Source organism: Halictus rubicundus, unplaced genomic scaffold (assembly GCF_050948215.1).
Source record: "Halictus rubicundus isolate RS-2024b unplaced genomic scaffold, iyHalRubi1_principal scaffold0077, whole genome shotgun sequence".
NCBI lineage: Eukaryota > Metazoa > Arthropoda > Insecta > Hymenoptera > Halictidae > Halictus > Halictus rubicundus.
In genome coordinates, this window is record NW_027488618.1 from 106,351 (window position 1) to 119,655 (window position 13,305).

At 47.5% G+C, this 13,305-nt stretch overlaps 1 protein-coding gene across 1 annotated transcript; it reads left to right on the top strand.

The window, feature by feature from the left end:
* The first annotated feature begins 4,360 nt into the window (after positions 1 to 4,360).
* LOC143363619 (uncharacterized) lies at positions 4,361 to 9,643 on the top strand. Its single transcript, XM_076804184.1, has one exon. It carries the CDS (start codon positions 4,361 to 4,363, stop codon positions 9,641 to 9,643), a length of 5,283 nt encoding a protein of 1,760 aa, XP_076660299.1.
* The last annotated feature ends 3,662 nt before the right edge of the window (positions 9,644 to 13,305 follow it).

A 13,305-nucleotide genomic window follows, 5' to 3' on the forward strand; every position in this document is an offset into this window, starting at 1 on the left:
CCTATCCTATCCTCTATCCTATCCTATCCTCTATCCTATCCTATCGTCAATCCTGTCCTATCCTCTATCCTATCCTTTCCTGTATCCTATCCTCTATCCTAGCCTATCCTCTATCCTATCCAATCCAATCCCCTATCCTATCCTCTATCCAATCCTATCCCCAATCCTATCCTTTCCTGTATCCTATCCTATCCTCTATCCTCTATCCTATCCTATCGTCTATCCTATCCTATCCTCTATCCTATCCTATCCTCCATCCTATCCTATCCTCTATTCTATCCTATCCTCTATCCTATCCTATCTTCTATCCTATCCTATCCTCTATCCTATCAAATCCCCTATCCTATCCTCTATCCTATCCTATCCTCTATCCTATCCTATCCTCTATCCTATCCTATCTTCTATCCTATCCTATCCTCTATCCTATCCTATCGTCTATCCTATGCTATCCTCTATCCTATTATATCCTCTATCCTGTCCTATCCTCTATCCTATCCTATCTTCCATCCTATCCTTTCCTCTATCCTATCCTCTCTTCTATCCTATCCGATCCACTATCCTATCCTATCTTCTATCCTATCCTATCCTCTATCCTATCAAATCCCCTATCCTATCCTCTATCCTATCCTATCGTATAGCCTATCCTCTATCCAATCCTATCCTCTATCCTATCAAATCCTCTATCCTATCCTCTCCTCTATCCTATCGAATCCTCTACCCTATCCTATCCTCTATCCTATCCTATCCTCTATCCTATCCTATCGTCAATCCTGTCCTATCCTCTATCCTATCCTTTCCTGTATCCTATCCTCTATCCTAGCCTATCCTCTATCCTATCCAATCCAATCCCCTATCCTATCCTCTATCCAATCCTATCCCCAATCCTATCCTTTCCTGTATCCTATCCTATCCTCTATCCTCTATCCTATCCTATCGTCTATCCTATCCTATCCTCTATCCTATCCTATCCTCCATCCTATCCTATCCTCTATTCTATCCTATCCTCTATCCTATCCTATCTTCTATCCTATCCTATCCTCTATCCTATCAAATCCCCTATCCTATCCTCTATCCTATCCTATCCTCTATCCTATCCTATCCTCTATCCTATCCTATCTTCTATCCTATCCTATCCTCTATCCTATCCTATCGTCTATCCTATGCTATCCTCTATCCTATCCTATCCTCTATCCTGTCCTATCCTCTATCCTATCCTATCTTCCATCCTATCCTTTCCTCTATCCTATCCTCTTTTCTATCCTATCCGATCCACTATCCTATCCTATCTTCTATCCTATCTGATCCTCTATCCTATCAAATCCCCTATCCTATCTTCTATCCTATCCTATCCTCTATCCTATCCTATCGTCTATCCTATCCTATCCTCTATCCTATCCTATCGTCCATTCTATCCTATCCTCTATCCTATCCTATCCACTATCCTATCCTATCCTCTATCCTATCCTATCTTCTATCCTATCAAATCCCCTATCCTATCCTCTATCCTATCCTATCCTCTATCCTATCCTCTATCCTAGCCTATCCTCTATCCTATCCAATCCAATCCCCTATCCTATCCTCTATCCAATCCTATCCCCAATCCTATACTTTCCTGTATCCTATCCTATCCTCTATCCTCTATCCTATCCAATCCTCTGTCGTATCCTATCCTCTATCCTATCCTATCGTGTATCGTATCCTCTATCCTATCAAATCCCCTATCCTATCCTCTGTCCTATCCTATCCTCTATCCTATCCTATCCCCTATCCAATCCTATCCTCAATCCTATCCTTTCCTGTATCCTATCCTATCCTCTATCCTCTATCCTATCCAATCCTCTGTCCTATCCTATCCTCTATCCTATCCTATCGTGTATCGTATCCTCTATCCTATCAAATCCCCTATCCTATCCTCTGTCCTATCCTATCCTCTATCCTATCCTATCCCCTATCCAATCCTATCCTCAATCCTATCCTATCGTCTATCCTATCCTCTATACTCTATCCTATGCAATCCTCTGTCCTATCATATCCTCTACCCTATCATATCCCCTATCCTATCCAATCCTCTATCCTATCCTATCCTCTATCCTCTATCCTATCCAATCCTCTGTCCTATCGTATCCTGTATCCTATCATATCCTCTATCCTATCCTATCCTCTATCCTATCCTATCCTCATTCCTATCCTATCCTCTATCCTATCATATCCTCTATCCTATAATATCCTCTATCCTATCCTATCCTGTATCCAATCCTCTATCCTATCCTATCCTCTATCCTATCCTATCCTCTATCCTATCCTATCGTCTATCCTGTCCTATCCTCTGTCCTATCCTATCCTCTATCCTATCCTATCCTCTTTCCTATCCTATCCTCAATCCTATCCTTTCCTGTATCCTATCCTATCCTGTATCCTCTATCCTACCGTATCCTCTACCCTATCCTATCCTCTATCATATCCTATCCTCTATCCTTTAATATCCTCTATCCTATCCTCTATCCTAGCCTATCCTCTATCCTATCCTATCCAATCCCCTATCCTATCCTCTATCCGATCCTATCCACTATACTATCCTATCGTCTATCCTATCCTCTATCCTATCCTATCCTATCGTCTATCCTATCCTATCCGCTATCCTATCCTATCCTCTATCCTAGCCTATCCTCTATCCTATCCTATCCAATCCCCTATCCTATCCTCTATCCTATCCTATCCACTATCCTATCCTATCGTCTATCCTATCCTCTATCCTATCCTAACCTCTATCCTATCCTATCGTCTATCCTATCCTATCCTATCCTCTATCCTATCCTCTCTTCTATCCTATCCTATCCTCTATCCTGTCAAATCCCCTATCCTATCCTCTATCCTATCCTATCGTCTATCCTATCCTCTATCCTATCCTATCCCCTATCCAATCCTATCCTCAATCCTATCCTTTCCTGTATCCTATCCTATCCTGTATCCTCTATCCTATCGTTTCCTCTACCCTATCCTATCCTCTATCCTATCCTATCCTCTATCCTATCAAATCCCCTATCCTATCCTCTGTCCTATCCTATCCTCTGTCCTATCCTATCCTCTATCCTATCCTATCCTCTATCCTTTCCTATCCTCTATCCTATCCTATCCTCTATCCTATCCTATCCTCTATCCTATCCTCTATTCTATCCTATCCTCTATCCTATCCTATCCACTATCCTATCCTATCCTCTATCCTATCCTATCCTCTATCCTATCAAATCCCCTATCCTATCCTCTATCCTATCCTATCCTGTATCCTATCCTATCCTCTATCCTCTATCGTATCCAATCCTCTATCCTATCCTATCCTCTATTCTATCCTCTATCCTATCCTATCCTCTATAATATCGTACACTCTATCCTATAATATCGTCTATCCGATCCTATTCTCTATCCTATCCTCTATCCTATCCTCTATCCTATCCTCTATCCTATCCTATTCTCTATCCTATCCTATCCTCTATCCTATCCTATCTTCTATCCTATCCTATCCTCTATCCTATCCTATCGTCTATCCTATCCTATCCTCTATCCTATCCTATCCTCTATCCTATCCTATCCTCCATGCCATCCTATCCTCTATCCTATCAAATCCCCTATCCTATCAAATCCTCTATCCTATCCTCTATCCTATCCTATCCTCTATCCTATCGTATCCTCTATCCTATCCTATCCTATCCTCTATCGTATCAAATCCCCTATCCTATCCTCTATCCTATCCTATCCTATCTGTTAGACGCGTTCAAACGGTCTATTCCTATGGCGAGCACCGAGAACACCCCCCTCTCCTTTCGTCGTCTCGGAACGAGCAGACACCGCGAAGCGAGCTCCCGTGTATGAAGGTGGTGGGGCGTCTATCAAGCATGTAAATAGGCCTCCCGAAAAATTCGAATAAGTTCCGTTGTAACATCCTCTGCGAGTACACGCGAATATTTTGCTAACGTTCCAGTAGCTTTGTAATCGGTCGGCTTTGTCTCCCCTGCGAGATAACCACGGGTTCTGTAAAGCATCTCTCCTCTGCGAGAATAATTATAGATCAAGTTAGTGCAATAAAGACAGTTTGTGAACCGCAGAAACCCGGTTGACGCCAGTGCAGCTTCCTAGTTGTAGTTCGACTCCGTACGTCTCCTTTCCACTCTCTGCACGCGATCCAGTGCATTGTCCTTTTCGCGGACTCTTAATTCAAACCAGGGTCGGTGAAACAGTTTTTGGTCCTTCGAGCCGGATCTCAGAGAGACAGTTCGTACGGGTTCAGTTTAACGGCGACAATCAAACCGTCATTTTCAAACGCGGGTGTCGAGTGTCGTGACATTCAAGCCGCAAACAATTCAAAATGAATACAAGTGCCATGGAGACCTTCGAGGCGGTCCTTGAGCGACAAACGCAAGCGTTCGCTCAGCTGACAAAAATACTGTCGAACACCAAGAAAAGAGGGGTCGACAATTTTACGGTGGAGTACCTGGACGCCAGATTAACGATGTACCAGGAGACCTGGACGCAGATCACCTCCTTCAACGGGTACCTACAGGCGTACCGAAAGGCGGACAAGACGAAGCAGGACCTTCCCTACTTCAAGGCCAACACCATGGACAGGATGGAGGACGCGTACCTCGAAGGCTGGTCTTACCTACGGGAGCAGCTGACGCATCTACGCCCCCCTATCACACCCCCTGCGGCGAATTCTTCGATGGCGTTCCCAGTACCGACGGTAACTCGTCCGGCGCACGTACAATTACCGCGAATCGAACTCCCGAAATTCGACGGCGATTATACTCGTTGGAAATCCTTCGAATCGCGATTCAATTCCGCGGTAATCGTGAACGGGACTCTCACGGATGCGGAAAGACTGCAGTACCTGCTTAGGGCATTGTCGGGCGAACCACTCGAAGCGATACAGCACCTCGATGTATCTGACGCGAACTTCCAGATCGGTTGGAACCGTCTCAAGGAGATTTACGATAATGAACGAGTCATCGTACATACGTTGATGCAAAAGCTTTATTCGTTAAAAACGATCAAATTGTCTCAACTCGACTCACTGAATCAGTTCGCGATTCATTATCGCAACACCCTCGAGGCGTTATATCATTTAGGTAGAGGCACAAAGGAGGATCACCTTGTCCATTTCGTTTCGAGCAAGTTCGACCGCGAATTAGAAACGGAGTGGAATAAAACTCTCGGCGATGCGCGATCCTACCCGAAGTACGATACTCTGGAAAAGTTCATCCTCGAACAAACCGCGGCAGTCAAAATGTCGAGTCAACCGGCGCCGTCGCTTCAAACCTCTTCGGGCCCTTCGAAAACTTTGCGGCAAAAAACGAGCGCGCACATTATCGAAGAAAGTAGGGACTCCACTACCTGCTTCCTTTGTAAAGAAGCGCACGTACCCCGCGACTGCAGCATGTTTCGTAGCCTCTCTCCACTCGCTCGATTCGAAACATTAAAAAACCAGCGTGTGTGCATCAATTGTCTAGGCGCAAATCACACCGTCTCGAATTGCCCCAGCACAAATGTCTGTAGACAGTGTGGGGAAAAACATCACACGATGTTGCACCGCGGAGAAACCAGGGCCCCCAGCAGACCCAAAACGGTCAATTATCGAAAACCGGCAGCTTCGCTCCAGCCGCCGCGGTCAAACGCGTCTGTCCCTGCGCGGACCCTGACAACGCCCCTATCGGCCGAAGCCTCTGCGCAGCCCTCAAGTTCGGGAGGGGTAGGTAGCAACGTCGCGACACATTTCGCCGAAGCCAGCCCGAATGGCACAAGGACTGTCCTACTAGCTACCGCAATGGTCAAGGTCTTCGCGCCTAACGGCCAGTCACGATTAGCCCGCGCGCTGTTAGATCAGGGGTCCCAGTCCTCGTTCGTGTCCAACAATCTGGTACAACAGCTGCGTATGCAAAAGGTCCGATCACCGATTTCCGTGACCGGTCTCGGCGGCGAGCAAACAAGCAATATAAATTACAGCGTGCATCTTCGGATAGGCTCGTCCAAACAGGCGTCCCCCGCACTGTCGACTCGCGCGTTCATTGTGCGCAACATAACGCAGTACGTTCCGCCTCCAGTCCAGGTAGAAAACTATAGTGCCCTGTCCGATCTCGCGCTCGCGGATCCCACGCCCGCATCACAGCAACGGATCGAATTGCTCCTAGGCGCGGACATCTTCGCGCAAATTCTCCGACCTGGCGTTCGACGCACCAGTGACCAAGGACCGATCGCGCAAAACACGGTTCTCGGTTGGATCTTGTCCGGATGCCTCAATACAAGGAATTCTCCTCGCCTCGCGGTCACCGCGCATCTCGGAGTCACCATTGATCCGTTGGAACGCGCGTTAGCTCGTTTTTGGGAGACAGAAGCAGTCCCCGAAGCGCGTGCTCTCACTCCCTTGGAGATAGAATGCGAACGGCACTTCGACACTACCTATTCGCGCGACGACGACGGACGATTCATTGTGCGGTTGCCGTTTCTTAAATCGGTCCCCGAGGACTTCCTCGGAGACTCGCTCCGAGGAGCCACCGCGTCCCTTGAACGTCTGAATCGGAAGCTACGCGGCAACGATGCGGTCAAACGCGAGTATAGCGAATTCATACGCGAGTATGAGTCGCTCGGTCACATGACCCGTCTCGATAACGTCGACCGTTCGAGGAATTACATTCCCCATCGTGCCGTTATACGCGAGGGAAGCTTGACCACCAAGCTACGAGTCGTTTTCAACGCGTCGAGCCACACGTCAAGCGGGTACTCCTTAAACGACATCCTCCACACTGGCCCGAAATTGCAGCTCGAAATTACGCGAATACTGCTCGCGTGGCGACTCCACAAATACGTATTTGTAGCGGACATCGAGAAAATGTTTCGGCAGATCCTTGTCCACCCACAAGATCGCAAATACCAGTGCATCTTGTGGAAAAACGAGTCTAGCGGCAGTCTCGAATCGTTCGAGCTAAATACCATTACGTATGGAACCGCCTGCGCCCCGTACCTCTCGATGCGCGTGATCCAAGAGGTAAACACGTTGGAAGGTTCGGAATACCCCCTCGCGGCCCCGATTCTCCGCAGCAGTGTTTACGTCGACGACGTGTTCATGGGCGCGCCGGACAAACAGCTGCTCGAGCAGACTAGAATACAGGTCTGTCAGCTGTTATCTCGAGGTGGATTCAACCTGCGAAAATGGGCGGGCAATGACGCAGAATGCCTGCGAAATATTCCCGAATCGACACACTCGCACGCGGTGGACCTGCGAATATTCCAGGATTCGGAACTCAAAGTTCTCGGTGTAAGGTGGATGCCCTCGGACGACGCGTTCTACTTTAACCTGCAAAAATTCGCGGTCAGGCAGGAGAAAATGAGCAAGCGCGAATTGCTCTCGGAGATCGCGACGCTATTCGACCCTCTGGGATGGTTGTCGCCAATAATCATTCGAGCAAAGATACTGATGCAGCAGCAATGGCTCGAGAAAATCAGCTGGGATGACTGCGTGTCGGACAACACCCGCGAATCCTGGAACACCTTCTGCAAGGATTGGCGGGCGTTAAACGCAATGAGGATTCCGCGATGGATTCAGTACGCCCCTGACTCACTCGAAATCCAATTGCATGGATTCAGCGACGCATCTCGCGCAGCCTTTTCGTGCGCTATTTACGCCCGCGTGACGTCTCTCACCGGCGAAACGCACACAACGCTGCTCACAGCCAAATCGCGAGTAGCCCCGATAAAAACGGTCTCCATCCCTATCTTAGAGTTGAATGGAGCCGTCATGTTGACCGAGCTGGCCGCTCACGTGACCCACTCGATCGGGATACCGGTAAGTCGGACAGTTTGCTGGACGGACTCCACGATTGTCCTCGCATGGTTGCGGAAACATCCCGCTGCTTGGAAGACTGCAGTGGCCAACAGGACGTCCAAAATCCACACCACGCTGCCGAATGCCGCCTGGAAACACGTGCCGACGCACTGCAATCCGGCGGATTTAAATTCGCGCGGCGTGAACGCCGAAACGCTGCTGTCATCGACGTTGTGGATCGAGGGACCGGCCTGGTTGAAGAGGGACGAAGAGGATTGGCCCGTTCAGCAGACCTACGAAACGGAGGAAGGGAGATGTAAGACCGCCGTCCATAGCACAACAAAAATAGAGGACTGGGATGTTCTGTCTCGCTTCTCCAGCTGGCAACGCCTGATCCGCGTATTCGGTCACGTGCGGCGATTTATAAACACGGTGCGAAAACAAACAAGCACCGCGTTCCCCTCGTTCCTGACCGCCCCTGAGCTATGCGACGCGGAAAGAACAATACTGCGAAGCATCCAACGCAGTTCGTTCGCAGCTGATATCTCCGCGCTCGTCCAGGGAAAACCGTTGCCCAATCGCTCGTCACTCTTGCCGCTCAACCCCTTCATAGACCAATACGGAGTCGTACGCGTAGGTGGGAGGCTCAGAAACTCCTTTTTGCCCTGGGAAACGAAGCATCCCGCGATATTGCCGAGACATTACGTTTCCGACCTCATCATTCGGGAATCGCATCTTCTCTCCCTGCACGGCGGAACACAAATAACGACATACACGACTCGCCAAAAATATTGGATACTAGGGTTGCGTAATTCGGTCCGCCGCGTGATCCATCGATGCGTCAAATGCACGCGTTGGCGGGCGGAAACCGCCACGCAGGTAATGCAAGACCTCGGGACGTCACGTTGCCGTCCGTCCCGTCCATTTACTCACATTGGAGTAGACTACGCCGGTCCATACCAGGTTAGGGACGCACCAGGGCGCGGAAAACGGACGTATAAAAAGTACATTGCAGTATTAATCTGCTTTGCTACTCACGCGATCCATCTAGAGTTGGCTGATGATGGTTCCACGGCTGCTTTTCTCGCCGCCTTCGATCGCTTCACGTCCAGACGCGGTGTTCCTCTGACGATCACCAGCGACAATGGGACGAATTTCGTAGGCGCGTCCAACGAACTCGCTCGACACTTCGTCGAGATAACGAACGCAGACGAATTGAAAAGCCGATGCTCCACTCTCCGAATTCAATGGAAGTTCTATCCCCCGGGTGCCCCTCACCACGGAGGAATGCAGGAAGCCGCGGTCAGGTCGACTAAGCATCACCTTCGTCGAATCATGGGGTCGTTCGCGCCAACGTCGGAAGAGATGTACACTCTACTCTGCAAGGTGGAGGCCACCTTAAACTCGCGCCCGATCACGCGGGTACGAGACGACCCGGAGTGTCTGGAAATTCTCACGCCAGGACACTTCTTAACCGGTAGTCCACTGGATGCACGTCCGATTCCTCCAGTGAGTGACGCGCCGACATCGCACTTATCACGATGGCAGCAAATACAAAAGTTCCACGAACTGCTCTGGCGAGTATGGTCCCGCGAGTACCTGCAGGAACTGCAGTCGCGGTACAAATGGCAGGCCGCTCAAAAGGAGATAACAGAAGGAGCCGTAGTCCTTTTGGACAACCCCCTCCTACCTCCTAATAAATGGGAATTAGGGAGGGTAACAAAAACGTTTCCAGGTAGCGACGGGCACGTACGAGTGGTGGAGGTCAAGACCGCGACCTCAAAGTACAAACGACCCATCACCCGTATCTGCCGGTTACCGGTCAACAATTGACACGGTACCCCCGAACAGGCGCTACGTAACCGATCGCGCGTAACGCCAGCACCAAGCGAGCGACGTCACGACCTATGTGACGTAACATTCGCGGCCGGTCGTCGGCCCGGGTGTCAGTCGCGAAATTGTAAATAGTTAGAATGTAAGGTGTGCGTGTGTGTGTGTGGCTGTGGGGAGCTCGCCGAGACAAACAAGGTTTACTCTGGTCCTGTTGCGCGATCGCGCAAGGCGGGCGGTTTGTTAGACGCGTTCAAACGGTCTATTCCTATGGCGAGCACCGAGAACACCCCCCTCCCCTTTCGTCGTCACGGAACGAGCAGACACCGCGAAGCGAGCTCCCGTGTATGAAGGTGGTGGGGCGTCTATCAAGCATGTAAATAGGCCTCCCGAAAAATTCGAATAAGTTCCGTTGTAACATCCTCTGCGAGTACACGCGAATATTTTGCTAACGTTCCAGTAGCTTTGTAATCGGTCGGCTTTGTCTCCCCTGCGAGATAACCACGGGTTCTGTAAAGCATCTCTCCTCTGCGAGAATAATTATAGATCAAGTTAGTGCAATAAAGACAGTTTGTGAACCGCAGAAACCCGGTTGACGCCAGTGCAGCTTCCTAGTTGTAGTTCGACTCCGTACGTCTCCTTTCCACTCTCTGCACGCGATCCAGTGCATTGTCCTTTTCGCGGTATCTTAATTCAAACCAGGGTCGGTGAAACACTATCCTATCCTCTATCCTATCCTCTATCCTATCCTATCCTCTATCCTATCCTATCCCCTATCCTATCCTATCCTCTATAATATCGTACACTCTATCCTATAATATCGTCTATCCGATCCTATTCTCTATCCTATCCTCTATCCTATCCTCTATCCTATCCTCTATCCTATCCTATTCTCTATCCTATCCTATCCTCTATCCTATCCTATCCTATCCTCTATCGTATCAAATCCCATATCCTATCCTCTATCCTATCCTATCCTATCCTATCCTCTATCCTATCCTATCCTATCCTATCCTCTATCCTATCCTATCTTCTATCCTATCCTATCCTCTATCCTATCCATTCCACTATCCTATCCTATCCTCTATCCTATCCATTCCACTATCCTATCCTATCCTCTATCCTATCCTATCGTCTATCCTATCCTATCCTCTATCCTATCCTATCATCTATCCTCAATCCTATCCTTTCCTGTATCCTATCCAAACATCTATCCTATCCTATCCTCTATCCTATCCTGTCCTCTATCCTATCCTATCCTCTATCCTATCCTCTATCCTAGCCTATCCTCTATCCTATCCTATCCAATCCTATCTTCTATCATATCCTATCCTCTATCCTATCCTTTCCTCTATCCTATCCTATCCTCTATCCTATCCTATCGTCTATCCTATCCTATCCTCTATCCTATCCTATCCTCTATCCTATCCTATCCTCTATCCTATCCTATCTTCTATCCTATCCTATCCTCTATCCTATCAAATCCCCTATCCTATCCTCTATCCTATCCTATCGTCTATCCTATCCTCTACCCAATCCTATCCTCAATCCTATCCTATCCTCTATCCTATCAAAGCCTCTATCCTATCCTATCCTCTATCCTATCCAATCCTCTATCCTATCCTATCCTCTATCCTATCCTATCCTCTATCCTATCCTATCCTCTATCCTATCCTATCGTCAATCCTGTCCTATCCTCTACCCTATCCTGTCCTCTATCCTATCCTTTATCCTAGCCTATACTCTATCCTATCCAATCCAATCCCCTATCCTATCCTCTATCCAATCCTATCCTCAATCCTATCCTTTCCTGTATCCTTTCCTATCCTCTATCCTCTATCCTATCCAATCCTCTGTCCTATCGTATCCTCTATCCTATCCTATCGTGTATCCTATTCTCTATCCTATCAAATCCCCTATCCTATCCTCTGTCCTATCCTATCCTCTATCCTATCCTATCTTCTATCCTATCCTATCCAATCCCCTATCCTATCCTCTATCCAATCCTATCCTCAATCCTATCCTTTCCTGTATCCTATCCTATCCTCTATCCTCTATCCTATCCAATCCTCTGTCCTATCCTATCCTCTATCCTATCAAATCCCCTATCCTATCCTCTGTCCTATCCTATCCCCTATCCTATCCTATCCTCTATAATATCGTACACTCTATCCTATAATATCGTCTATCCGATCCTATTCTCTATCCTATCCTCTATCCTATCCTCTATCCTATCCTCTATCCTATCCTATTCTCTATCCTTTCCTATCCTCTATCCTATCCTATCTTCTATCCTATCCTATCCTCTATCCTATCCTATCGTCTATCCTATCCTATCCTCTATCCTATCCTATCCTCTATCCTATCCTATCCTCTATGCCATCCTATCCTCTATCCTATCCTATCTTCCATCCTATCCTATCCTCTATCCTATCAAATCCCCTATCCTATCAAATCCTCTATCCTATCGTCTATCCTATCCTATCCTCTATCCTATCCTATCCTATCCTCTATCGTATCAAATCCCATATCCTATCCTCTATCCTATCCTATCCTATCCTATCCTCTATCCTATCCTTTCCACTATCCTATCCTATCCTCTATCCTATCCTATCGTCTATCCTATCCTATCCTCTATCCTATCCTATCATCTATCCTCAATCCTATCCTTTCCTGTATAATATCCAAACATCTATCCTATCCTATCCTCTATCCTATCCTGTCCTCTATCCTATCCTTTCCTCTATCCTATCCTATCCTCTATCCTATCCTATCGTCTATCCTATCCTATCGTCTATCCTATCCAATCCTCTTTCCTATCCTATCATCTATCCTCAATCCTATCCTTTCCTGTATCCTATCCATTCCTCTATCCTATCCTGTCCTCTAACCTATCCTATCCTCTATCCCATCCTATCCTCTATCCTATCCTCTATCCTATCCTATCCTCTATCCTATCATATCTTCTATCCTATCCGATCCTCTATCCTATCCTATCCGATCCTCTATCCTATCCTCTATCCTATCCTATCCTCTATCCTATCCTATCCTCTATCCTATCCTATCATCTATCCTCAATCCTATCCTTTCCTGTATCCTATCAATTCCTCTATCCTATCCTGTCCTCTATCCTATCCTATCCTCTATCCCATCCTATCCTCTATCCTATCCTCTATCCTATCCTATCTTCTATCCTATCCTATCTTCTATCCTATCGTATCCTCTATCCTATCCTATCGTCTATCCTATTCTCTATCCTATCCTATCCTCTATCCTATCAAATCCCCTATCCTATCCTCTATCCTATCCTATCCTCTATCCAATCCTCTATCCTATCCTATCCTCTATCCTATCCTATCGTCTATCCTGTATTATCCTCTATCCTATCCTATCCTCTATCCTATAATCTATCCTAGCCTATCCTCTATCCTATCCTATCCTCTATCCTATCCTATCCTCTATCCTATCCTATCCTCTATCCTATCCTATCCTCTATCCTATCCTATCCTCTATCCTATCCTATCCTCTATCCTATCCTATCCTCTATCCTATCCTATCCTCTATCCTATCCTATCCTCTATCCTATCCTATCCTCTATCCTATCCTATCCTCTATCCTATCCTATCCTCTATCCTATCCTATCCTCTATCCTATCCTATCCTCTA

What these genes read in the sequence shown, in the direction of transcription:
- LOC143363619 (XM_076804184.1), top strand. Translation starts at nt 4,361, where the DNA reads ATGAATACAAGTGCCATGGAGACCTTCGAGGCGGTCCTTGAGCGACAA.